The following is a 27577-nucleotide window of genomic DNA, read 5'->3' on the forward strand; positions in this document are numbered from 1 at the left end:
CTGCTGAAAGTGGCTGCTGAAAGTTGCATCATTTTTTAAAAAAACTCCATGTCTTTGAAACTCCCTGAAAATGGAAAACCAGCATAGCAGAGCTAAGAAACTTCTGCCTGTTGGTGAAAGCTTTCTGTTTGTGGCGAGGGTAAAAACCAGCATTCAAGCACATGGCACAAGCACAAAATCTAAAGTGGGGCAGTCGTGCCTGCCACTTAAAAGTTCTATCTTTAGATAGAAGTCCCCTTCGAGAATGAAGCTTAGCAGTGTTGTGTAACTGGCTACACAAACACAAAGCTCCACCACCCCTCCACAAGTTGTGCAAAAGTCTCTTTATTCTTCCAAACCAGTTTCAAACGAAGATTTAAAACCAAGATGTGTTTCTTGAACAGTAGCACATTGTGGCACATGGCAAAGTATTTGTGGCATCAAGGATATCCAATCTTCCAAGTCAGCCACATGGAAAGCCTTATTATTCCATTTCACGGGAAGCAAGGGGGTATGGATTTGGATTGGGAAAAGGCTTAAACCCACCCCACCCCCAAAATTGGGGCGTGAGTGTAGACCTACCCAGAGTTGCATTTTGCTAGTGAAGTGACTGGCTTTTGTTTTTAAAAGTTAGCATATTGATACAGTTGACACTGGATTTTTTCATGAGTATACCACACGAACTGTGCTCTACTTTCCCGTCTCAGTTGAGGTTCAGCAGCAAAACTACGCTTTGCCTCATCTGAATGTAACCGCAACCTATATTTTGCTGCTAAATCTGATGTGGGAGGTGAAATCGAGAGTGGAGAAGATGAAGAAGCGCATGAGCAACTAGGTTTGGTTCATTTAGTGCCTAAATGTGATCTAGCATTATTTTTGAACTACTCCATGTGCGACCCATCGAGAGAGGGACGGCAAATCGGCTATCAGCTCTGCACTGACGACCTGCTTCCTTGCATGATGGAGATTCCCAAGAGAGGGGACAGTCCCTGGAGGGAGGGGTCGTGGGCTTATATTGGTCTTTTAAATGCCCATTGTTGTTGTTGTTGTTTAGTCGTTTAGTCGTGTCCGATTCTTGGACCAGAGCACGCCAGACACTTCTGGCTTCCACTGCCTACCACAGTTTAGTCAAACTCATGCTGGTAGCTTCGAGAACACTATCCAACCATCTCATCCTCTGTCGTCCCCTTCTCCTTGTGCCCTCCATCTTTCCCAACATCAGGATCTTTTCCAGGGAGTCTTCTCTTCTCATGAGGTGGCCAAAGTATTGGAGCCTCAGCTTCAAGATCTGTCCTTCCAGTGAGCACTCAGGGTTGATTTCCTTAATAATGGATAGGTTTGATCTTCTTGCAGTTCATGGGACTCTCAAGAGTCTCATCCAGCACCATAATTCAAAAGTGCCCATTACGCAAAGCCATAGCTGTCAACGTTTCCCTTTTTTTTAAAGGGAAATTCCCTTATTCCGAACTGGATTCCTCGCAAGAAAAGGGAAGAGTTGACAGCTATGCGCAAAGCCCTCGCGGGGTTGATTTCTTCCCCCATTATTATTATTTGAAATTGCATCTCCGGTGAGCGTAATAAAGGCCGTTTTGTGGCCTCGCTGTGCCTCACACGCGAGTTGCAAGCTTGGCGAGAGGTGGGCCGGCAAGCCAGGAAGAGAAGAGGCGGCCGCAGAGACGAAGACCATGTGGGGGGTCTCCTGATGCGTAAGGAAACCCCCCTCGAACTCGGGCCATTTGATTTAGCGGAGGGAGACCCACACAAACACGCGCGCTCCTTTTCCTAGGATTTCCCCTCTTGGCTTCCAGCAGAGACCCAGCGGGATCATTTCCCTCGGCTCCTCGAGTTCAGACCCGGAGGACCGGGAGGGCAGGGCCGAGGAGGGAGGTGGGGTTCTCGGCGTTGCTACAACCAAAAGGCTCCCTTCGCGCAGCCGCCGCGTCCCTGGCAGCCGAGCAAAGCAAACGTCAGTTTGTTTAACAATCGCCGAGTATAAAATGCTCCAATCATAGAGGAGACTCGCGGAGGGGGGAAATAAGGCTGAGGTCAGCGCAAAGCCAACAAGCAGCAGCGGATCTCCCTTCGCCGATCTTCCCACCTTTGATACTCTAGGGCAGCTAAAAAGAAAATACCCGGGAAGCAGGCACATCGATGCTAGCTGTTTTGTAGGAAGGGAAGCCTCTTTCCCCCAAAGCTTCTAGATCCATCCTCCATTCACCCCTGATCTCTCTCACCTTTGAAAGGGAGCCATGGCTGATAGCCTGAGAAGACTGATCAACAACGAGACCTGCAGGATTTTACAGGAGAAGTTGGAGAACTGGTATAAAGATTATCACGTGAGTGTGCGCGAACGCGTGTTTTGGAAATCGGCGCTCTGACTAATAACGAAGGGGAGGCAGCTAGATGCATTTGCGATGTTGTCCCCTTTGAATCTGTACCAGGCAAAATATTAACTCATCTTCCCACCCGCCCGGCCCTTGCTAAAAACGGAGCTGGCGAGGTGGAAACTGCAGGAAACGGCGAGGTCGTTTCAGAAACTAACCTTAACTACAATGATCTGAACATCTTTAGGAAAGATGGAGACGATTAGCATTGCAACCAAACGCAGCTTTGTGAGTTTGAGCTTGTTGCGCGGAGAGGTCGCTTTATGGCGGGAGATTAGGGCAGAGCTCGTGGTGTGTTGGAAACCTCCAGCCATTTCCCGGGAAAGTAGTAACTAAGGACGCCGGTTTTCAGCGCCAAGCAGACACTGTTGTGGTTGCCATGGTTATAGAACGCCACGATACTCTACCCGGGAAACGTAGTAAGAACAGCAATGATTTGCAGCGAGGGATTGCTCAAGTCTCCCTCCTCCTCCTCTGCTGAGCTGTGATTGAGTCTTTTGATTCGGTTACACTTAATCACAGCTCCCCCTCGCCCGAACACGTTATTTTTCCTTTATACATTTAACACCCTTAACTGTTTGTTTTAAGATTGGAACTACGGTACTTCTCTACATTTAATTTTTAATCCTCCTATTACCTCCAAGCAGCTCAGGCCAGCGTAAATGGCGACTCCCATTTTATCCTCACAGCAACCCTGTGAGATAGGTCAAACTGAGGAACAGCAGCTTCCCACGGTCACCCAGTGGATTTAATGGCTGAGATTTGAACCCTGATCTTTCCAGGCAAAGGCTGGAACTAAATGATAATGGTACACATGCGGCCGTTGCCAAAAACAGCAGCCCAGTACTGGTTCTCCCTGTAACTTCAACTTTAACCTGACATCACCATGGTGCATTTCCCTGCTTTCTCACCAGTAGAAACCAATGATTATTACCAGCACCTTCCAGCCTACATTCCTCTACTGGCTCTCTCTCCTCCAACTTCTGTGTCCACATTTTGTGTTCCAGAGTAGTGGCTTTTGGATGCATGATGTGTCCAGCACAGTGTTTGACTTTATATGAGCTGGATCTAACAGGAGTTTTGGGGATGGTTTGCCTGTGAATGTATGCCACCTGATTACCATGGATGGCAGACAGCAGAATATGTGAACTGGTTCAAGGGAAAAAAGCATTGTGCTATATGATGTGATATTTCAGTTCTGTTTCTGGTGGTGTACCCATGGCGGTCTGTTTACATATGCAGATTATCACCTGATGCCATAAGCCATGAAGGAACTAGCATGTGTGTGTGAATAAAGGCTGGCATCAGATTGTATAGATCACATGCTTTCCAAAAGCTATCTATCAATGCAAAATGCGGCACCTGGTAAGATCTTCAACCAAAACACAAACATGCCTGGCAGTAGGACTTTTTATATTGTACTACGCAGGAATTAGAAAAATTAAATGTAAGCATATAAAATAAGGTTTAAACTATGAACAGCTTCCTCTGCTAAGGATCTGTGTGGCATATTAAGTGTACATTCAGACCAGCTTTTCCCCCTTCCACTGTGGTCACTTCAAACCGTAACCCCTGAGCTGTGGTGGCTAATGCTATTATTCCTTGAGTTCTCATGCAAGACGTGGTAGTTCAGTAAAGGAGTCAAAATCCATCCCATGATTTGTCTGGACAGAAGTGTGTTTAGAGTTTCTTTCAAAAAGAAAAATATTGGCTGCAACAAGACAGCTCTGAACTTGATTTTTATTCTTGAGAGAAGTCACACTAAAAGTAAAGTGAGCATGAATGTCCACGTTAGGCATGGACATTTGCAGGGGTAAAGCATGTTAGTACAGATCTGTAGGCACATAGCAAAGGTGCTAAGAATTCTGTTACAGAAAAAGGTTTCTGTGATATCCTAAGTGCCACATCCAGATCTAAACCGAATGTGATCTTCACTGTGATTGACAATCAAACAGGAATAGTATGTAGAAATACTGGGGGTGTGGTGGGGAGCATAGCTGTCAACTTTTCCCTTTTTTAAGGGAAATTCCCTTATTCTGAATAGGATTCCTCGCAAGAAAAGGGGAAAGTTAACAGCTATGGTGGGGAGTGACAACCCATCTGTGTGCAGAGTCAAAGAAGACTTCAAATTCCATTTTATAAGTACAAGCTGTGTGTCATTAGTTTTTCTTGATTCTGTGGTTAGAGATCTCTAGATCATGGAACTACAATTCCCAGGGTAATGCTGTTCAGCTGGTATTGTAGATATGCACCATATAATTTCCTTTGTAAAGCAATAGCCTAAAGAATATTATAGCTTGCTGGGAATTACTCTGAGGATTCCAGTGATAGACTGTGGCCACAGATATGATACATTCTGGAGGTAACTTCTTTGTTCTGATTAATATGCATACCTAAGTTCTTTACTTTCTGCTGTGGGATTTAATATTCCATGACATTTTGACCTCTGATCCATTGGTCAGTATGCAATATTATTATCTTGTTGGTCACAGGGAATGTGATGCATTATAGCTTTTATTGAACTGAGTTCCATTGGTGGAAGGAATAATGAAGGTGCAATATATTGGCAGAATTGGAGTAACCAAAGTAATTCTAATTTTCAGATTAACTCATGTGATCAGAATCTGACCCGATGCTGTGAAATCATGGAACTGAACTCCATGATTCAGGGGCAGCTCTTCACAATCTTGAATAAAACAAGCCAAGAAGGTGAGGTTGTTCCAAGCTCTGCATGTATGGTTTATGTGCATGTATTTATTACAGGTGATGGTAAGCTTGTGCCCAGATATTTATCAACATTTATTGCCCTTCCTTTCTCTTTCGCTCATTGACCTAGGTGGACATTATGCCGGTGTGGATACAATAAAGTCTCGTCTGTTGCCATGGCTGGGCACTTGTTTTTCTAGCCACACTTGTGGAAGCTCTTCTCACTTGCAGGTACAATAAACTTGTAATTTCCCCCTTTTTTCTAGAATAGGTTGGATGCAGAGATGCACCCATAGGAAGGTGGAAGGTGACTTTCCTGTAATGTCTTATTGTTACTTTTCTAATCTATAGCTGCTTTGTGGAAGTCTTCCATAGTTGAGAACTGTGGCTGTTTTATATTTTTGTATAATGGAAATATTAGCCTAATAATATTTATACCCCACTCATCTGGCTGGGTTTCCCCAGCCACTCTGGGTGGCTCCCAACCGAATAAAAAAGTGATAAAACATGAAACATTAAAAACTTCCCTAAACAGGGCTGCCTTCAGATGTCTTCTAAAAATCAGATAGTTGCTGATTTCCGTGACATCTGATGGAAGGCGTTCCACAGAGTGGGTGCCACTACCGAGAAGGCCCTCTGCCTGGTTCCCTGTAACCTCACTTCTCTCAATGAGGGAATCGCCAGAAGGCCCTCGGTGCTGGACCTCAGTGTCCGAGCTGAACGATGGGGGTGGAGATCAAGCATGCTTCAGAGGTGAAATTTCTTATTGGTGAGGGGCTTGTCTCCACATTCAAGTAGACTTTGCTGTGTAACAAACATTGTTGATAGAAGCTAATTTCTCCGGAGGCTTGTGTTTCCTTTTACTGAATAAAATGCAAGCACTTTATTTAAAATCAGTTTAAGATATATGGAAGATATATCACAATATTTCTGAAACATTAACAGAACAACAGAACTCCCTGCCCCCCCCCCCGACATACATTCATTTCTAGCTTTTACACACTGTATTTCTACTTCACTGTAGGAATCACGTGAAAGAGACAGATGGATGAAGGAATTGGCCTGCACCCGGGACCAGGAAATACATCAGCTGGAGAAAGAGCTGAGCAGCACTCGTTTACAGCTCAGTTTTGTACAACAAGAGTAGGACAATTAACTATTTTCCTTTCATACATTTTTCGTGCACTAAGGTGTCGAACTATAAGGATAAGTAGAATTGCAGTTTCGTGGCTGTAGTGAAAGCCTTTTAAGCCACCACATGGTGGTGAAAAGCTGCTGCTAATAATAATAATAATAATAATATCCACAATGACATTTCCAACCCACCTTTTCCTAACTGGACTTTGTTAATTGCATCTTTATCTAAGTACAGTAGTACCTTGGTTCACGAACGCCTTGCGACTTGAATGTTTTGGCTCCCGAATACCGCAAACCCAGAAGTGAGCGTTCCGGTTTGCGAACGTTCTTTGAAACCCAAACATCCAACGGAGCTTCTGCGGCTTCCGATTGGCTGCAGGAGCTTCCTGTAGCCAATCAGAAGCCGCACCTTGGTTTCCAAACATTTTGGAAGTTGAACGGACATCCAGAACAGATTCTGTTCGACTTCCGAGGTACCACTGTAATGGCTGTGATGATCCCACAGATGTAGAATAGGAGCATGCCTGTAAACTGCTTATGTAGGTGGACCACATGAACTTATAAAGCATACTGGACCCCCCAACAGTTCATATTTATAGGATAATTCAACCGGTCCAGTCCCCTTCTGTCAATGCAGCTCAGAAGGTTGTTTCTGGGTACAGGATACAGGTTGGTGCTACATGGACAGGTTCCTGTTTTTGGTGCAGAAGTTTCCCAGACGAAAGGGTACTTCTTTATTTATTGTACTTCTGGTAACAAGCTATAATGTTGACTCAAGAGCTTGAATAGTATTGTGTGAGCATGCCTTAGATCAAAAGACATACGACCAAGTCTTTTATTTCAGAATATACCAGTAATGTGCTCTTCAGTGACATTTTAGCTAATCTCAGGTGAATAAAGCAATATATCTGTTATACGTTATCTATAGCATTCTTTTTTAAAAGCTGAATGGAATTGGCTTCTTTCACAACGCTGGAAATGAGTCCCCTAAAGCTTATTTTCACTTTTGCAACCAGTCAGTTTCTGAAAGTTCATCTATATAGACAGCTTTTCGGTTTAATCTATTGACACACGTTCAGAATGAACTTCAATGTAGGGAGTGAAATTGCAGTTGCTTTTAGATGTGTAATCTGTTTCTTGATAGTGTGACGCGTTCAGATCAATTACTTCAACAACCTTTGTTGTATCTCTGTCCTTTCACCTTTGTTCTAATAATCATGCACAGTGTTTTTTTTCTAAAAAAAATGTTTAGGGGTACTCTCGTTTTCCTACTCATTTTGAAATACTGCCCCACCATGAGGTCAAACTTAGATTCACAAAATGTTTAGGGGTATGCGTCCCCCTGGGAAAAAAGCACTGATCACTCACAAAAAAACATCAATGGTTTATCATGGCAGTATGAAAGAATTGGTTCCCTTTCTCTGTACAGCCTGTATATGAAAGAAGACATGAGGAATTGATACAGAGTTAATGTATTGAATTGGGATTTGAGGAGGGAGTGTGTATATGATTGCTTTTGTGTGTGTGTGTGTGTGGGCAGCGGAATGAATAAGCAGTGTTGTTAGATGGTGTTTGCCAATCTGTGAGAAGAATGGACACAGATTTAACGATCAATTCATATCCTAGGATGAATCCAGAGCCTATGCTTTGTACTGTATAGATGGTCAAATGTTCACTTTCCAGCCATGTCCAGTTAAAGGATCTCAGGGATCAAACCTGGGTAAGATTGCTCCTGGAGTCAATGGGCCAATGGCGTAAGACAGGTTCAAATGCTGGTTTATGAGAGAAGTGACCTGAAATACATGCTTGCAGCAGGTGTACAAATACTGGCTTTTGTAAGCAAAATCCATGTAAGTAGGCCTATAAAGGATTTGGCTTTCACAGTTTATGTTTGGCTGTCCTAATCTGTCTATGCCATTCGAACTTTGAAATAGGGTACTAGGCATAAAAAATTGCCCTGAGTTTGGAATTGGTGTTGATGTTTACTGCTGCAGTTGTTATAGCTGATGTGCTTATGTGTTGACGGACTGGCTCTGCAGTGTACTTGTTTTTCCAATGCAAATACCCTTCTAGGATTTTATTTCCTGTTTTGTTGAATGTGTTAGCAGAATTTGTGCCATTTGTATTAAAGGCGTATCTCTGGGTGTTGATTTCTCTTGCAGTTTAGCAGAAGCCCAGGTGGCTCTTGAAGACACAAAGGCCAAATCCGCCACCACTCTTTTGGCAGCAGAGGATGAAATTGTTCAGCTAAAAGCAGAGTAAGGAAAACACGGTGGTTGGCAAAGTTGGTTTTGGATTAACTTTGTGTGGTTGGTCATATTGGTTACATTTGTAACATCACAGTGCTGTGAAATGAATGTGGCTTGTTGTTGCATCTGAACAAGGAATAAGACACAGTTTATTTAAACAAGCCGGCTTCATAACCCAAGATTTGAAGCTGGCTTGTTTTGAAATTTACTGTAGTTAGCAATAAACAGCAACACTGCGTTTGGATGAAATAATAAGCCAAATTCAATGGAAACTGAAAGAGTGGGGGGGGGAAAGGCTTCTAAATTCTTCCTTCTGGCTGTGCAGGAGAAACACCATGGGAGCCCAGGGCTTGCTAAGGCGTGTTGCGACTTGTGCATGTTGTGCTAAATCATGGTTGCTAAGGCGTGTTGCGACTTGTGCATGTTGTGCTAAACCATGGTTGCTAAGGCGTGTTGCAACTTCTGCATGTTGTGCTAAACCATGGTTTAGTGGGATGTACAAACACAGCCATTGTGTAATGTTGATTCCCTCTGCCTCATTTTCTGTTGCTCTAGGCCAGGGTTTCCCAAACTTTGGTCTCCAGCTGCTTTTGGACATCATCCCTAGCTAGCAGGACCAGTGGTAAGGGGTGGTGGGAATTGTAGTCCAAAAACAGCTGAAGACCCGAGTTTGCTCTAGGCAAATGCTGATGAATCTTCCTCCCAGTACCAATCTCTGAAAAGAAGAGCTTTGGTTATAATGTGAGCAAAATATAATCATTTGTGGCTGGCCATGTTTAGTTGGTTTACGGTAAGGGGGCTAACTTGTTGCCCTCTGGAAATCATTGAACCCCAACTTCCATCAGCCCTGGCCTCCTTGGCCAGTTGTCAGGGATTATGGGACTTATAGTACAACATTTGGAAGGCCACAAGTTAGCCACGTGTGGTTAACAATATATGTTGACGCTGCAACTTTCAATTTGTTGAGCTGCCATAGTTTTCCCCCATTGAATATCGGCCATAACTTCTCAGTGCAAATCTGCATTTCTCTGAATTCTTCTTAAACTATTTCATGGGTGGTGCAGATGTGCCCCCATGGTCTTTAAGCACATCAAGCATTTATATATAGTTTCCTCTGGTTTTCAGCATGTCTTTGCCTGGCAAATTGCAGCTTAGGCACATTTTTTATATCTGCAGTAATCTGTGTAGAGAAAACTCAAGTCTATGATGAATTTTGTTTCTGTTCTTCTTGAAGCATGAGTGTGCCCATCTAACAAATCGGAGGCAGTTTGAGGTCAGATGCATGACTCTTTGGTTGTGGTGCCAATGTGCATAGAAAATCAGTTAGCCATGCCTTGTGTACTGTGAATGGTTTGGGTCTTGTTACTCCTCAAATCCAAATGAAAGTCTGTTCAAGTTACTTTCATTGATGATCTAAAATTAGCTTATCTAAGCTATGTCAAACACACGACACTGTTCTTGTGATTCAGGTGAGCCTGTTTTTCTATAACTATAACTTGTTGAAAATGCTGCCTGTTCTCTAATATCAGTCTTCAGAGTTGGCTTCCCCCTTTACAGGGGAGACATCAAGTGTAGAATAACTGAATGATGAAAGATCATGTGATATAAATGTATTGCATTTGTACATATGCAGCACATGTTTTTGCCATACACTGACTACACAAAATGTATAACTTTGTGTTTTGATATTTTAGTGTGTGTGTGTGTGTGTGTGTGTGTGTGTGTGTTTGAAAGCTGTCTCTTGCTAAAGGGTTATTTATTTACTTAATTTTTTTAAGCCTTCCCTTCATAAATATATTGTCATAAAAGGTTAAAAATACAATATCATAAAATAAGATTGCACAAGCTCAGATTATTGGTGATCACCCAGTCCCCCCTCTGCACCCAGACAACAGTCCCACTTGTGCACAGCCTCCCCTGACTCAGATGTTATGGAGAAGTAGAGCTGTGTGTCATCGGCATGTTGATGACACTTTGACTTAGAATTAGTGCATACAGTGGCTTCACACAGGTGTTAAACAGCACTGGGGGCAAGGTTGTTCCTTGTGAGATACCACAGCACAAAGATCATGGAGCTGAAACATAGTCTTCCCAGTGCTACTATCTGAGTATGACCTTCTAGGTAGGAATGGAACCATTGTAAAACAGTGCCCTAAATACCCATCACCCAGAACTGGTCCAGAAGGATGCCATGGTCTCTGGTATCAAACCCCAAAGAGAGATTGAGAAGCAGAAGGAGGCAGGATGAGGAGGTTCTTGGCTAAGCAAATCTACTGCATAATTACATACCTAAACCTATTTTTGTGGCATTACAACTTGAAAAGAGATTTGAGAAATTTCGCGTTGCTTTTGGTGGGCAAAAATGGTTGGTTTATATCTAAAATGTACATACGACAGACTTCATTTTGCATTCCCCTTGCTGCATAGTGATCACTCTGAAATTCTTCCTGGTTTTAGAAGCTCTTTCAAATAGATAAACTATCATAGTTTAAAAGCTGGATATTGATTGCTGTAGAAACACCTCTTTTGATCAGAATTATTTTGTGTGTGTGTGCTAAAGGCTAAAGGCTTCTCGGGTAAAAGAAGAGTGTGCTTTGAAAAATCTGGACCGGATGAGTGATTATGAGCAGCAGCTTCAAACACTGAAGGATGAGATTGCCATCCTTGGTGCTCAAAAATCTCTTCTCCAAAACAGGTAAGGGTTTTCATCTGATTTAAGTAGCCACTAAAACACTAAAACCAACAGAGTAGTACCATTTGCACCAGAAGATGAACTTCCCTCCCTCTCCTCATGCACCTTCTGTGCGCCTTCTAAATCTGTTTTTGGGGTTTCCCCCAGCCCTCCAGAGCAGATTTGGGTAAGACATGGGCCCCTTGGGGAAAGAAGGAAGGGGATAAGTTGCATTATGTGAACTGCTTTGTTGTCTGTTGTCCTGTTATGGTTTGGCTCCAGAGATGCTACGCTTCAAGTTATCTAAGGGGGACTTTAGATATCTCAACTCTATTGTTGAGACTGAAAAAAGTTGTAGCTCACACATTGTAGCTCATTATTTCATGATGATAGCATCAGTTTGCAGAATGCTTTATAGAGTAATGTAAGCAAAGAAAAATACAGGTCTCTCTCCAGGCATAACAACAATCATCTTTAATGAATAAACTGGTTTTGAAAGTTCTCTTTCTTTAAATTCTGCTTCTTGAGATAATAGTCTAAACCAGAGATGGAGAACCTATGGCCCTCTAGTTATTGCTGGGCTACAACTTCCATTAGGGACGCGGGTGGCGCTGTGGGTTAAACCACAGAGCCTAGGACTTGCCAATCAGAAGGTCGGCGGTTCGAATCCCTACAATGTGGTGAGCTCCCGTTGCTCAGTCCCAGCTCCTGCCAACCTAGCAGTTTGAAAGCACATCAAAGTGCAAGTAGATAAATAGGTACCACTCCGGCGGGAAGGTAAACGGTGTTTCCGTGCGCTGCTCTGGTTTGCCAGAAGCGGCTTAGTCATGCTGGCCACATGACCTGTAAGCTGTATGCAGGCTCCCTTAGCCAATAAAGTGAGATGAGCACTGCAACCCCAGAGTCGGTCACGACTGGACCTAATGGTCAGGGGTCCCTTTACCCTTTACCTTTACAACTTCCATTATCCCTGACCATAGGCCATGCTTTCTGGGGCTGATGGGAGAGGCCCACAGGTTCCTTACCCTTGGTCTAGAACAGCCTTTCTCAACCTGTGGGTCCCCAGATGTTGTTGAACTACAACTCCCATCACCCCTAGCTAGCAAGGCCAGAGCTCAGGAATGATGTGAGTTGTAGTCCAACAACATCTGGGGACCCACAGGTTGAGAACCGCTGGTCTAGAACATACATTTGTAAGGATAAAGATCTTCCATTAATGTGATTTTTCAATTTTGTTACAGACTTGCACTAAGCCGATCTCCTTCCCCGAGATCTATCCGAAGCAGATCACCTAGTCCGCTTCCCAAGAGAAGTTCCTCACCCGGACGAGCGAGACTTACAAACGCCTCCCGACATGCTCGCCTTGTGGAACGCTTCAGTGACATTTATGCTCAGGAACGCTTGGATGCTCAAAGCCTCTTGAGAAGTTATGTCGACGATCTGGAGATGGTTCAGAGAATAATCTATACTGCAGTTGTGGTAGGAAGTTTAACAATATTTCTTTTCAGAATCACTCACTCACATAACCTAGCGGTAGACAAACCTTATTCTTACATCAACTGGAGTCGACAACAATCAGTTGGCAATCCTAAACACACCTGGGAGGGAGCTCTGTTTAACTCGCTGTGGTCTGAGCAGACATATACAGGGTTGCACTGTCAGTTCATTAGCTTCTCTTTCATTGCTGGAGTTTCTGGCGCCTGGTCTCACTGCTGAAATGGAAAGTTATTGTAAACCTCTAATATGGCAAGCAGTCTCATTTTAAAAACTTGTACAGTGGCACCTCGGGTTAAGTACTTAATTCGTTCCGGAATTCCGTACTTAACCTGAAACTGTTCTTAACCTGAAGCACCACTTTAGCTAATGGGGCCTCCTGCTGCTGTCGCGCTGCCAGAGCACAACTTCTGTTCTCATCCTGAAGCAAAGTTCTTAACCTGAAGCACTATTTCTGGGTTAGCGGAGTCTGTAACTTGAAGCGTATGTAACCCGAGGTACCACTGTACTGATGTAGAGGAGCTTAGAACTGAATGGGATCACATTTGAAGATAAAACAGAGTGGAATTGTGGCTCAAGGCTGGTAGAATGCTTCCACATATACTCTTACAAACTGGTTTTAAAAAGCTTTCTTCATAGCCATATCATAGAGATTGACCAACCAACTCTGGGTTCTCAGAGGGGAGGCAGACCCAACTCACTTTGTGACTGTCTGGTTATTTTTTGTTATTTAAAAACCCAACAGTCACACAGATGGTAAATTCCATCCAAATATGATTTTGTCTGGTGCTGTTTTTGATTATAGGTGTTTTTGATCTGCTGCTTATGCCTTGTCTTGGAATATTGCTGAATTGCCTCTTTTGTACAAGTTTCTTTCAGCTTTTCTTCATCTCCTTACCTGACCATGTTCAGTTTCCTTCCTTCCTTCCTTCCTTCCTTCCTTCCTTCCTTCCTTCCTTCTTTGAAGTGGTAGAATACTTCGCTAGTTTTGCTATAAATTTGTGTCGCCATCACAGAAAGATATGGTGGCATAACTTTTTGTGTTGCAAGGACTCAAACACTATTATTGGATGTCCAGATGCAAGCTTCGGAGCTGGAGCAGGGTTACTATATAAGATGAATTATCGCATTGAGGAGCACTTACTCTACCTGTGAAGTTAGGATTCAGAAAATTTACCGTATTGGCCCAAATATAAACCTCACTTTTCACCCCCAAATTCCAACCGTGAAAAGTTAAAATGTGGCTTATATTTGCAACCTTACGCCACCAGCAAAGCAGCGCTGCTCCACCCGCCCCCAGGAAGCAGCCCAGGTATTGTCTTTTTTTCCCTTTTTGAACCCCCTTCAGTTTTAAAGGCGCGGCTTATTTGCGGGTGCAGCTTATATTCGGGCCAATACGGCAAATGCCCTCTGTTTTCTTGGGCTTTTAGATGTAACTGTTTTATCATTTGCAGGAGTCTTTCCGTGCCGCAAAGATGGCCTTCAGGCAGTTCAAAATGCGTGTTCGGAAGACCCTGTCCCTAAGTTACTCAGGGCCTGAATCGCTTGAAGACATGGTCATGGACTACATTGTTCGCCAGGAGGATCTGTATGATGTTCAAGCCAGCGTCTGCGTAAGTCTGTGAGAACATTCTATCCCTTTGCCCATGGTATGACTATTTTCCACCTTCCCATTTCAACTCTCTGGCACCCTATCTGCATAACCTAGCAATTCTAAAATATAGACACGCTTTTACTCTCTCAAGATTGAATGTATTGGCCCTGGCTGTACTTGAGGGACTATTACAACAGATTCCACACGAAAAACGCTTATGTCCCTGTGGAGATGGCAGTACCGAATCGGTGGCACATGACCTTCTGGCTTGCACTCTTTATAGAGACTTGAGGAATGAGGTTATCACCTCTTTTATTGTCCATTCTGGGTCGCCCAGCCACTGCCACAGTGTCCTTTCTCTTAGCAGATCAAGATGAGCAGATGACAGCAAAGGTTGCAAGGTTTTTAGCTGGGGCAATCAGTATAAGATCCACTGTTTGACTATTGATTCAAAACCCTAAAATGTATTTTATATAACGTGACTTTTTATTTCTATTCTTTGTATATCGTTTTGTTGTTTTATTGCTATGGCCAATGGCTGATGCAAATAAAGATTCATTCATTCAAAACATTCTATCCTACCAATGCTCTGCTTAGGTTAATGAAACTTGAAAAATGTGTAGATGATACCTTCCTGCCCCCCTGCTCCCAAGAAACCACCACTGAACACCATGTACATATGACAACTTGCATGAGTAGGGCAATTGACACTTTGGATACATTACCGTAATTGTATTCTCTCTCGCTTACAAAAATTTCCGTCAGTTCAGTTTTGTGTATTTTCTAGAAAATGAACCGTTTCTGTCCCTTTCCTTTCAGGAGGTCATTCGTGCAATGAATATCAACCCTAAAATTTCCTTCCCACCGGAAACTGATTTTATCATGATCAGCGGCTTAATACGTGAGTTGTGTCGCGTCGCCTTTTCAATGCAGACTTTGGATCCTCCGCTTGACATTTCTTTTGGTACGGATGGAGAACTTTTCAGCGAGTACAAGTGAGTGCAATGAAAGTATGCGGTCTTGTGTTTCCAGTGGGGAAAATAGTGTGCCAAAGTCATGGCAGTGCATAAGGATAGAAGAAGAGCCTTCTGGATCAGCCCAGTGGCCCATCGACTTGCATATCCTGTTCTCACAGTGGCCAGCCACAATGCCTATGGGAAACCCCCAAACATTTTGAAAAGTAATTGTGATTATCAGATTTGTAGGGTTGCAGGAAGTTTTGTAAGGGGAATAATTTGAATTATTGCACTATTGGATGAAAAGCAAGATGTTAGTTAAGATAATTAAAGGCAATATGAATGTAAGAAATGCAGAAGAAATCATAAAAATGGGAGATCATCAGAGGTGCTGATGGAAGTCCAAAAGATTGTATAAGATGTGAAATTTTGTGGAATGTAGGACAATTAATATGTTTTAAAATTATATATGTGTGTGTGTGTGTGTGTGTGTGTGTATACACATATATAAAAGAAAAGCTCTTACGAAACAAACAAACAAACAAAGAAAGGAAACCCCCAAACAGGATTTGAGCACAGGAACAACCTCTCCCCTCTTGTGGTTTCCAAAAGCATATTCAAAGCTTACTGCCTCCAATCATATGTCAATTCTGTTTGCACATGCTGAATTAGAGCTAATTTCAATAAAAATAATTAATAATTAATAAAATAACTTTATTATTTACATCCCACCCATCTGGTTGGGTTTCCCTAGCCCAGGGGTCTGCAACCCGAGGCTCCGGAGCCGCATGTGGCTCTTTTACACCTTTGCCGTGGCTCCGGGGCAGATACTAGCGAGGGGAGGAGGCGCATTGTGTGCCCCGACACTCCCCACTGTGGCGGGCACTATACTGGCTGTGACGTCACATGGGGGCGGTGCGTGCGTTAGTCACGCACCGTCCCGACGTCACCTTCCCGCCCGCTGTCAGATTGGACATTAAGGTAAGAAACAATATATGCAGTGTTATATTTGTTTTAAATGTCTCAATGGTTTTGTGGCTCCCAGTTTTTTCTTTTTTTTCGGAAATGGGTCCAAGTGGCTCTTTTTGTCTTAAAGGTTGCAGACCCCTGCCCTAGCCACTTTGGGCAGCTTACAGCATATATAAAAACATAGTAAAACATCAGACATTAAAAACTTCCTGCATCAGGGCTGCATTCAGGGGTCTTCTAAAATTTGTGCAGCTCTTTATCTCCTTGACATCTGAAGGGAAGGCGATCCACAGGGAGGGCACCACTACCAAGAAGGCCATTTGCCTGGTTATTGTGGATGTTATTTAATACAGTCATACCTTGGAAGTCAAACAGCTTAGTTCCTGAACATTTTGGCTCCTGAACGTTGCAAACCTGGAAGTGAGTGTTTCAGTTTTCAAACTATTTTTGGAAGTCGAATGTCCAGCAGGGCTTCCGATTGGCTGCAGGAGTTTCCTGCAGCCAATCAGAATCCATGCTTTGGTTTACGAACGTTTTGGAAGTTGAACGGACTTCAGGAATGGATTCTGTTTGACTTCCAAGGTAATAATAATAACAAGGTAGTTATAATAAGTAATTAGAAACTTGGCAAGGTGCATTCTATTGTTAGCCACTTTGTACGCATATGATCAGAGGTGGCCTGAGCCACATTGTGTACGTACATTGCCGCTCAGGACCACAGTGTCTCAAGGACCGCCTCTCGCCATACAAACTGACCCAGACCCTGAGATCATCACCTGAGGCCCTTCTTCATGGGTCTCCTCTGCAAGAGGTCTGGAGGGTAGCAACATGAGAATGGGACAGGTGTTTTCTGCAATGGCTCTCTGTTTGTAGGAGGGAGTGTTATTATTTTTGTTTTATTGTGTATTCACCTGATTTTTTAAAAAAGTTAATTGGTATAGCTCCATGTGCCCTTGTTCTGAATTACTTGAAAGAAGATGGAATAAAGTAACTGCAAGAGGAGCATGTGGACTGCTAACTGTTGTAAGCTAAACCTCTTTGCACCTCACCAGATATCGTCGCAGCTACGACTCTGAATTTACAGCTCCCTTGGTGGCCTATCATGTATGGCCTGCTCTTATGGAAGAAGATACTGTCCTGGTGAAAGGAGAGGCAGTCACAAGAAGAGGTGCTGTGGTAAGTATTCTTCATTACTCTGGTAAAGATTTAAACTCAAAGACTTGGATCCTAAGTTGCTTCCCAGTAACGAGTTGGTGATTACTGCCAACTCCTCTTTCATCTACAGGCCCTGCGACATATCCCAAGCCATTCCCAAAGGCTTCTGACCTCCAGGAGTAGATTTGGGGCAGGGCACAGGGCTCTGCAGAGGGGAGAAGGAGGCTGAAAAAGCCCTGCTCTGTGAACATAGCTTTGCTTTATTTACAGAAGCAAAGTTTGGGTCCAGGTCATAGATTCCATCCCAGAAATGTGTGAATGAAGCAATTCACAAACTGGCTGGTATTCTGGAGCACCAGCTCCTTCCCATGAGTAGTATTCTTGCCCCTATGCGACACCCTTCTGTGTGGTGGACAGAAGGGTGAATCCATGAGCAGAGATCTGTTTCTGTTTGCTAATCTGTCCCACCAAGTTTGGCTGATTTATGTTGGAGACGTCTTTATTTATTTAAGGCATTTGAGGCATTTATATACCACCTAGTTACAGTTGTACCTTGGAAGTCGAACAGAATCCATTCCGGAAGTCCATTCGACTTTCAAATCATTTGGAAACCAAAGCACGGCTTCTGATTGGCTGCAGGAAGCTCCTGCAGCCTATCAGAAGCCCCGTTGGATGTTCAGGTTCCAAAGAAAGTTCACAAACCAGAACACCCACTTCCGGGTTTGTGGCATTTGGGAGCCAAAACGTCCGAGTACCAAGGCGTTCGGGATGCTATATTTGCATTTCTAGTTGTGTACATAAAAAACATCCACAGAAAGCAAGGAGGGGGCCTGATTAATGTCAGTTGGAATAGAGTTCCACAGGCTTGGAGCCTCTACACCAAACACATTGTTTCTAGTAGTTACAAGCCGTGCATCTAAGCTGTGGAGGACCATCAGCAGAGCCTCCCTCAAAGATCTGAGTGATTGGGCTGGGGTATAAGGTAGTCTCTAAGATATCCTGCAACTTGTAAGTTAATACAAGAACCGTGAACCTTACCCATTAACATATGGGCAACCTATGGCCCTCCAGCTGTTAATTGAACTCCCAGCACCCATCAACCCAGCATGTTGTGAATTACACCAACAGTGGTTTAGATTATGACACTGACATTGATAGGTTTCTTATTAGTCAGTCCCTTTCATGACTGAGCTGAGAATATGCTTGGAGCAGTTATCAAGAAGTAGTCCCTTCCACCAATGTAGGCTGTTATACTGCTTTGCACAACCTGTAGTTCCAGTGGCGTTTCCAGGAGGAGCTGAGATTTCAAAGGGGCTTGTGTATGGGACAACTCCCAAGAATATAATTTATTTATACCACACCCATCTGGCTGGGTTTCCCCAGCCTCTCTGGGCGGCTCCCAACAAAATATTAAAAATACAATAAAGCACCAAACATTAAAAACTTCCCTAAACAGGGCTTCCTTCATATGTCTCCTAAAAGTCAAATAGTTGTTTATTTCCTTGACATCTGATGGGAGGACATTCCACAGGGCGGGTGCCACTACTGAGAAGGCCCTCTGCCCGCACATGAGGCTTTAACTGGGAAGCACGTTAGAGTCATGCGAATCCAGCCTATTCTTTCGGAGAGCAGCCTTCCTCTCACATAATGTAACCACAGTGACTGCTGCTTGCTTAATATACCTTTTCTCATATTCTATATTTTGTTTCAGTGGTCTCAAAGGGGTAGAAGCAGAAGCCGCAGCCGAAGCCGCAGCCGCAGCTGTAGCTTGAGGCCCCTCTCTCCTAGTGCAGGCCACTCCCGACATTTGGTAAAGTAGAATAGCCTGATCAACGTAATAATCCAAGATAAAAACAAAGCCAGTGGTAAATGAGAGGTATTGCAAAAAGGAAAGGGGGCTGGGGGGGGGGGGCGCTTATGCCCCTTTGTAATTTGAGCATTGAATGATGAGGGCAGGTTTAGCATGGTAAAAGCTTGGAGATTTACTTGTGAAGGAGGGGAGTATAGACAGATGTGTTTACCAATCTATACAGGATGGGCACAAGCCTATCCCTTAACATCTGTCTGTGAATGCCTGAGAATATCTTTTTGGACTAGGTGGTGACTCAGTTTCGGGTATATTTGGAGGAAAGTAGACCAATTTCAGTCCAATTTCAAGCATGGTCATAATACCAAATCTGCCTTGTTTATTCTGGCTGATGACATGTGTCTGGAAAGAGAGAGGGAAGTACAGGCCTTTATGTTCTCCTTTATCTTTCTATGGCTTTTGATATCATTGGACCAGTATCCTTTTGCAGCACCTCTGGGAGGTGTGGTTTGTGGGAGGTACTGTATTACAGTGGTCCCACTCCTTCTTTTTGGGGCTGTTTCCATAAAATAATTATGGAGGCCCATTTTTTGGTGCCATGGGAGTATCCCTGTGGGGTTCCATCTTGCTCCCCACATCATTTAACATCTGTTTGAAACAGATGGGGGTTGACATCGTGAGTGAGGTTTCCTCAATATGTGAATGATGCCCAGCTCTGTCTCTCCATTCCACCTGTAATCAGGAAATGTGGTTCAGTTGCTGGACTGGTCCTGGGATGCTTGCATGGGCTGGATGTGAGCCAATGAAATGAAACTGAATCCTGATAAGAAAGTTCTGAGTTCTTAGGTCCAAGGGATGGGGAGATTTCTTGTTCCAGGCAGGGTTTCACTCTTCTGGAAGAAGCAGATAACATAGCTTGGGATTGCTACTGGATTCAACATTGCACAGGTGTCCTCAGTGGTTAGGAGTGCTTATTTCCAGTTATGGCTGGTTCACTAGCTTTTGGATACAGATTAATTGGTCACTGTACTCCATGCTCTGGTGACCTCCAGACTAGATGTTTTAACAGAGCTGCAATAGTTACCTGTTTGTTTCCAGGCCCAATTCAAGCTGCTCTCATTAGTGATTTAAGACTAAAATATCTGAAAGGCCACCCCCTTTCCTACAGATCCTCTCAGGTGTTAGTTTGGAAGAGGGGGTCCTTTTGGTAGTTCTGCCCTCAAAGGTTCATGTGGGTGAGGGCATTCTCTGTGGCAGCCCCCATGCTGTGGAATTCTCTCCCCACAGAAGATCATCTCAAATCATCATTGTATAGCTTTTGTCATATGCTGAAGATGCATATTTTTGCTGTGGTTTTTGGCCCGTGAGAGAGAGATTTTTAGGACCCACCCTATTCTTCTAGTTGCAAATTGTTTTAACTGATTTTAATATTGTGTTGTAATATTCTTGTAACTTGTTCTGGCACCATCTAGTGAAGGGCGGGTAAGAAAAGTAAGAAAATAAATAAGTAAAAGATCAGCATTCGTGAATTAATCCATGAATAAAAACACTGGGTGTGTTCACAGCATGTGTTTCGACCTCATGGCTGTTTAGGTTAATGGATTTGCCATTCTGTAATTTACCATTGATGATGTGCATACTATATGCACATATGAAATAGGGAGCCCTCTATTCCTTCAGAAGCTTCTCAGTACTCTCTGAATTAAATTTTAACAGTATACAGTATGTATAAATAGCGCACTGCTAAATCCTTGTGACTCAATCACCGCTATTAACAAGCTGAATGTACTTGTCTGTGGCAATGAAGGCACAATGTGAGGGAATAAAAAATGGATATTCTTCAGCAACGTTAATCTATGGCCTGGTTTAACCAGTCATATCCTGGTTTAATAAACCATAATATGTACAATCTCTGTGCACCCGCCCACAACCTCTTTACCCCTTTGTTCCCACAAGTGGGGGAATTAACTGGGAAGCTGCAATTAGCCATCATTTTTTCTTATGTGTGAACTGGGATCTATGGGTATTGACTTCCAAACAATCCAGGATTCACATGCCATCTTCTTTAACTCATGGCTTCATATTCTGGTTTGTTTGGAAGCCATTATCCATAGTTCCTAATCTATACATAACAGGAAGTTTTGCTTATCTTCCTGGATTGTTTTCCTGCTTCAGTAAAGGGAGGAGCAAATGAGTTATATACAGGTTTGTGGACCTTGTAGATATCCCATCTCCTTAAGTAATAAAGCCACATTAGCACAGAACCCAAAAACAAACCAGTTCAGCAGGATTCAAGCCGATTTGTTGTTCTCCTTAATTTGTAAATTGGATTAGCTCTCATTTTAAGTAATGTTAATCTGGTCATTTCTCTTACTATATATGAGTTGTCATTTATTTAATCCGTGTTCCTCCCTTCACTTTTTCCATGGCAGGCTTGGCAGGAAAGTGAGCACAGCTAAGCCTCTCTTCCCCACCCCTCTTGTTTCCTTTTGTGGGGAGGCAAGGACAGCAGGAAAAACTAGCATGTTTACTTACAGTTCAGGTTTCCCTTGTGAGACCCATGCCTGAAGGCTGCTTCATGTGCAGGAGCACCATTCTAGTTTTTGGCCTGCAAGCCAAAATAAGGGACCATATAAGGGGAATATTGGTTGTTACACGTATCATAAAGTGAAGGAGAATTGCACAAAATTTTAAGTAAGTGGAGGCCATTTTTGAGTCTTGCCCAATTCAAAAATGGCCTCCATGCCATCTTTGAAGCTGCTGCTCATAATCCCTCATCCGGTCCAGATTTTTCAAAGCACACTCTTCTTTTACCCGAGTAATGTTGATCTGGGAAAGAACTGCAGTATGTATAGAGATTTTCTCCTCCTTCAGTGTGACCAAACAGGTCCCAGATTACCCTTCAAACGTGGGAAGGAGCCACACTGCAGTATAAGAAGAGTCTAAATTCCCCAGTGGTATTAGCTTATTTAGCTTCTACAACATAATGCCTTTTTAGAATGAGTTGGGAGGAATCCGACTATGTTAATTTTTCCTGTTTTGTGTGTCTTTTAGCGATCCCGAAGCCGCAGCTCTTCCCCGTTAAGGAGCGGAAGCCCAAGTAAGTGGGCCTGTGCAGAACTTAGACGATCATGGCTTTGAAATGCTTGAGCAATCAAGTAAAGAGATAATGTAACAATCTGCAGGGTGTTCTTTTACATATATACATATATAAAAAAAAACAGAACACATTGGTCTTCATTTATGGGATTTTCATTTTTTTGTTGATGTTGTAGACAGACTTCTGGTCTTTGTTTATATAATTCACATTTCATCCAAATTGTCCCAAACCATGACGCCTTCTTCGTATTTGTTGTAATTATACAAAATCTCTGGTGGTGTCTTTTAGAGCTGCCTTTCTGGAGACTAGTCTCTCAAAGCCGCAATCCAGCACAGATCTAAACACAGAACTAAACAACACTTAATATCATACTTAATATAATTGGCTAAACCTCTAGGATAAAAGCCAGTTCCATTGCCATTACTACTGCTGCTAGCCCTTTGATTGACCGCAGATTAACCCAAAGTGCTTGTGTTCATGCACACACCATGTGTACATAGATGTAGAGAGGAGCCAATCCACATTCATAGGCCTGCTAGGGTTGGGTAAATTTCTCCACCCCGGAACAGTTTTCCTTTACTGTTGTCTGCCAGATTGACACCAATGGGGTGGAGGGAGAGGGAAATATGTATGCTTGGGGTCCAATCACATTCCATAGCTGTGTTGGGGAAGCAAGGGAGCTTTTAATCCAGCAGATACAAGGCTGTCCCAACACAATCTGTTTGCTGCTAATTGCTCTAGGCCTGCAGGGCTTTTTGTGTGCGCATCTGGATTTCTGGGGTGGACATGCTTGCCCTGTTGGCCGAGCAGCTACCCTCAAAGAGAGGGTGTTATTGGATCAACTTACACAAAGAATGTCTGGATTGCCGATACAGTCCTATCTTGAAGTCCTTCGATTGCAGAAGTTTACCCCCCAAAAAAGTTACGTACTGAAATATGTATTTTTCTCCAATAGGAATTTAGGTTAACTGGATATGATTTTTTGATTCTGTACATCTGGATCAATCTGCTTCTGTGGTGCCGCTTCCAGTTCCGAGAGTACCTCAAACCTCACTTAAAATAATGTGAACAGCAGCTTTGAATCACTCCAAAAGGGGAGTGAATGGGGACTGGTGATTATTAGTATGGGTGGTTTTGTTTTTTGTGTTGGTTTTTTTGTAACCCTTTTTTGAAGGGAATGAATGCAACAAATCTGATTAAAACTTGCATAGGCGTTTTAAAAAAATTGTTTGATTTTTAAAACTTGTTTACACCATTCTTCTAGCAACGCTTTCAGGAAAATAGTTACTGTCACAAGACTGTTAAGTATTCAGTACTATGATACATTGAGATACACTTGAGATACAGTACCTGGTGCTTATTTAGGGCTCAGCTGATGTGAAGTTAAGGTCATTAAAGTCCCAGAAAAATCAATGGGATGTAGACATGCTGGGTCATGCCAATAAAAGCTGTTGGGGCAAAGCACAGTCATAAAAGCATAAAATCTGGTTAAAGTGTTTGATTTTGAAATTACAGAAAAAATAACATTTGTATTTTGAAGATTATATTCCGGCTGCTCTGTTGTCCAGTTGTAACATTTGGTGCTGATAACAGTGTTTTTCTTCCAAGAGATTGAGTGTTTTTCTCTTCTATACCCCAAGTGGAACACAATAACTGTTTGAGTCCTTGTCCTTTTACATGTAGCTAAGGTCTGCATGGGTCAGAACATTATTCTAATGAGACCAGTCTCTTATTTCTGATCCCGGACATGGTGCTTGAGCAAAATTGTGGAATTTCCTTTTGTTACTAGAAAACAAAATGAGTTTTGCATGGTTTTCTTCACTGAAATTATTTTGCCCTCTGGAAATAAAATTATTTAGTCCTCTGGTTTCCATAGGGAGTGTAGGCCTTCCCAGTTTAATGTACTTTGTAATTTTGCTGAGTAGTGCAAAGTTTACAGCAATGTTGCAAATCCCCCATTGCCTGCTTCAAATAAGTGATGGTCATGTAGACCAACTGAAATTCCACCACTGCTTTACATGACCTGGGCAGACCTTTGAAGCTCTCCATCCAATAAAGCTCATTGAAGAAATGAACTGGCAACCAGTCTAAGTATAAGAAGCACTCGCCTTTGATTATGGCAATGTAAACATTGAAATTTTTACACCAAGATAAATTTAATAGAGAGTTGCAATCATGTTGTATGATATATGTCAGGCATAGGCAAACATGGCCCTCCAGCTGTTTTGAGACTACAGTTCCCATCATCCCTGACCACTGGTCCTGTTAGCCAGGGATGATGGGAGTTGTAGTCCCAAAACCTCTGGAGGGCTAAGTTTGCCTATGCCTGATATGTGTTTCAAAGCACTTGTTTGCTTATTCACATATTTTTGACACTTAAATTAGAAAACCTGGGGGAGCTAACCCCCTCCAAAAAACCCACTTTATAAAGGATACTGGATTGGTTCAGACCTGTTTCATTACCATACGGAGGCAATCAAATTCTCCCACTCCTAGCTGTAAGCTCACCATTGTTCTACACCTGAATGTGGAGAACCGTGGTTTAGTTAAAGCAGGCATCCCCAAACTCGGCCCTCCAGCTGTTTTGGGACTACAACTCCCATCATCCCTAGCTAACAGGAGCAGTGGTCAGGGATAATGGGAAGTGTATGGTGTAAGAACAAGCCAGGATCTCAAATGGTGATTTCATAGTGTCCTGTTCTCACTAATCATGGCTAAGCAAGCCACAGTTTCCGAATTTGAATGTGTCAGGGAACTGTGGTTTGTTTAACACTGGAAGCGGAAACTTCCTGCCTTCTCCTGTAGCATATAAAAGGGGGAGCAGGGGGGAAGCATGCAGACCCAAGATTTGTCAGTTTTTTCATGTAGCAAAAAACACTGTTTCCCATTCTTGGGACTTGACCTTGGTATGAAGTGAAGCTCATCTACATACCAAGGCCAATGCATAGCCTTGTGAATTTTTATTATGTTTCTATCTGAGCTCTGTAAAGAGAATATACTATCTTTCATCACATATCCAAGTGATTAGATTAAAGGAACTCTAACAAACAATTCAATAGCATATACATGAAGGATGGTATTCCAAACATTATACCAAGACATCCAATCAAAATTCTGTTCCAGGTGTTAGTAAGGCATTGTACCTGACACAGGTTCATAATGTTTACTAAAATAATCATTAGGCAGTGGAAATGAATATGATTAGCATTGCTAATGCTGTGTGATTTTCCAATACAGTGTTATTTGTGATCGGTGATAATGCTGTTACATAGACCTACACTCAGAGCAGATGTATGCTCTGCCCAAACTTATGGAGAATGCAAGTGACGTAAATTTGCTCCTCATGCATACCAATGATTTTGCGTGTGATATGTCGTGGAAAGGTATATAAAAAATGAAAGATTAAATAGACGCAGTACATTAGAGCTTTCAAAACTAGTGTGGGTGTGTATCTGAAGCAATTTTTCACTTCTCCTGGATTAAATGAGGGCACATTCAGATTTTACATTCCTGGTTCCTTCCAGGTGGCCGTTACCCCACCAATTATGTAGAGATTCTCCATACAAATGCATAAAATCAATGTTCAGCGCTGATCTGAATATGCTCTGTTTTGTGGCCATTCCCACAATAAGGTGTATGACGTTAGGTCCCCTTATTCACTCCATTGTGCTTTTTGGTAGGCAACCTGTGGTGAATGTGCTTCCTTCCCATGCAAACTTCACCAAGCAGTTTGGAACAGGCAACATTTGCATGTGAATATTGCTCTCCCTGAGCACAGCTCCTTATTAGGATGTTACCAAAGAAGCATGGAAAGAAGCCATAGGAAAGTGGCTCCCAGATCTCTGTGGTACTAATGTATGGAGTGGCCTTGTCAGAGATCTAGGTTTGAAATGAATAATGGGTCGTGTATAACCATGTACAGTGGTACCTTGGTTCTCAAACTTAATCCGTTCTGGAAGTCCGTTCCAAAACCAAAGTGTTCCAAAACCAAGGCACACTTTCCCATAGAAAGTAATGCAAAACGAATTAATCCGTTCCAGACTTTTAAAAGCATCCCCTAAAACAGCAATTTAACATCAATTTTACTATCTAACGAGACCATTGATCCATAAAATGAAAGCAATAATCAATGTACTGTACTATAAAATAAATAAGACAGTATTCTAGCTGAACTGGATTCCACAAACACACATTAATTGAAAAAGCCTCAAAAACAAAAACACAAAATAAATAGCGAAAACAAAAGCGCCAAACTTAATCAGTTCCGGAAGTCCATTTGACTTCTGAAATGTTCAAAAACCAAGGCACAGCTTCTAATTGGTGCAGGTGCCCTGGAAACAATAGCCGACAGCCGCATCAGATGTTCAGCTTCCAGAAAACATTCAAAAACTGGAACACTTCTGGGTTTTCAGAGTTTGAGAACCAAAGCGTTTGAGAACCAAGGCATTTGAGAACCAAGGTACCACTGTAGTAAAATGGCTAAGTGTCAACCCAGAGATCATGCCTGTATTTTTAAAAACCTGGAACTGCAAGAGAGCACTTCAGCCATGAAGATCTTTGGGTGACCCATGGGCAAGTCACCAACTCTCAGTCTGGCAGTTTCCCAACTGTTAGGGAAATTATACATACACTTAATAATAGACATCCATTATTTTGGATCTACTGATCTGAAGATGCCATCACATCAGTAATATTTTAGAAGACTTTGCAATATCTTTCAGAACCACATTGCTGTAAAGTCAGAAATAATCTTGTTTGTCTATTTACATTTTTTGGTGATCTTTTTATATGTCATATATTTTGAACTGCTGTTTAATTGCAGAATTTTTTTCTTAATTTGTGTTCATATATGAAGTCCACTGGAAAACCAATATTTCGTAGCAAATATCTTACCATACATCATTTGAATACAGTGCTGATGCTGTATGTTTACATTGTACCATGTTTCATGAACTATCTTGTGGATAAGGTGCCTGTACAATGTTTTATAATCAAACGATATGCAATAAAAATTTTCAAATATGTAGTGGGACAATACTGAAATAAATTATGAACAGTTAGGGATGAATGGACATGTACTTGACTTTTGAGAATGCATCATTTGTTGAAGATTAAGTTGTATTGGATGAAATATAATTTAGAATTGTGAGTTATACGGATTGATAAAGGAAAATTCTGCTTGATTAATTGGGAAAATAGTCAAGTGGATGTTTAAACAGGAATTGAACATGCACAGCTGATGGAAATAAGAATTGATGGGAAAGTATTAGAAATTAAGAAAAGTTATTTTACTGTAAGCAGTGAAGGAGGGAGGGAATAGAAGCATTTTGAAGAGGGGCAGAAAGTCAATTTTTAAATTTGCGTTACATCTGTATT

General features: G+C 42.4%; 1 protein-coding gene across 5 annotated transcripts; it reads left to right on the forward strand.

Moving 5' to 3' along the window:
* Positions 1 to 1539: 1539 nt before the first annotated feature.
* On the forward strand, positions 1540 to 27227 carry SPATA18 (spermatogenesis associated 18). 5 transcript variants are annotated; one of them, XM_028744261.2, is made up of 13 exons: positions 1540 to 1685; positions 2223 to 2315; positions 4967 to 5072; positions 5200 to 5300; positions 6094 to 6212; positions 8369 to 8464; positions 11016 to 11150; positions 12368 to 12605; positions 14075 to 14233; positions 15034 to 15209; positions 17192 to 17315; positions 19006 to 19104; positions 22156 to 27227. In XM_028744261.2, exons 2-13 carry the CDS (start codon positions 2229 to 2231, stop codon positions 22240 to 22242), a joined length of 1527 nt encoding a protein of 508 aa, XP_028600094.2. In that variant the 5' UTR covers positions 1540 to 1685; positions 2223 to 2228; the 3' UTR covers positions 22243 to 27227. The 5 variants fall into 5 exon arrangements, with proteins under 5 accessions (XP_028600094.2, XP_028600096.2, XP_028600095.2 ...); XM_028744262.2 differs by lacking the exon at positions 1540 to 1685 and having other exon boundaries at positions 1791 to 2315; positions 22156 to 22201; positions 23157 to 27227; XM_028744265.2 differs by lacking the exons at positions 1540 to 1685; positions 19006 to 19104 and having other exon boundaries at positions 1798 to 2315; positions 22156 to 22201; positions 23157 to 27227.
* The last annotated feature ends 350 nt before the right edge of the window (positions 27228 to 27577 follow it).

The sequence above is a fragment of the Podarcis muralis genome, chromosome 9 (assembly GCF_964188315.1).
Source record: "Podarcis muralis chromosome 9, rPodMur119.hap1.1, whole genome shotgun sequence".
NCBI lineage: Eukaryota > Metazoa > Chordata > Lepidosauria > Squamata > Lacertidae > Podarcis > Podarcis muralis.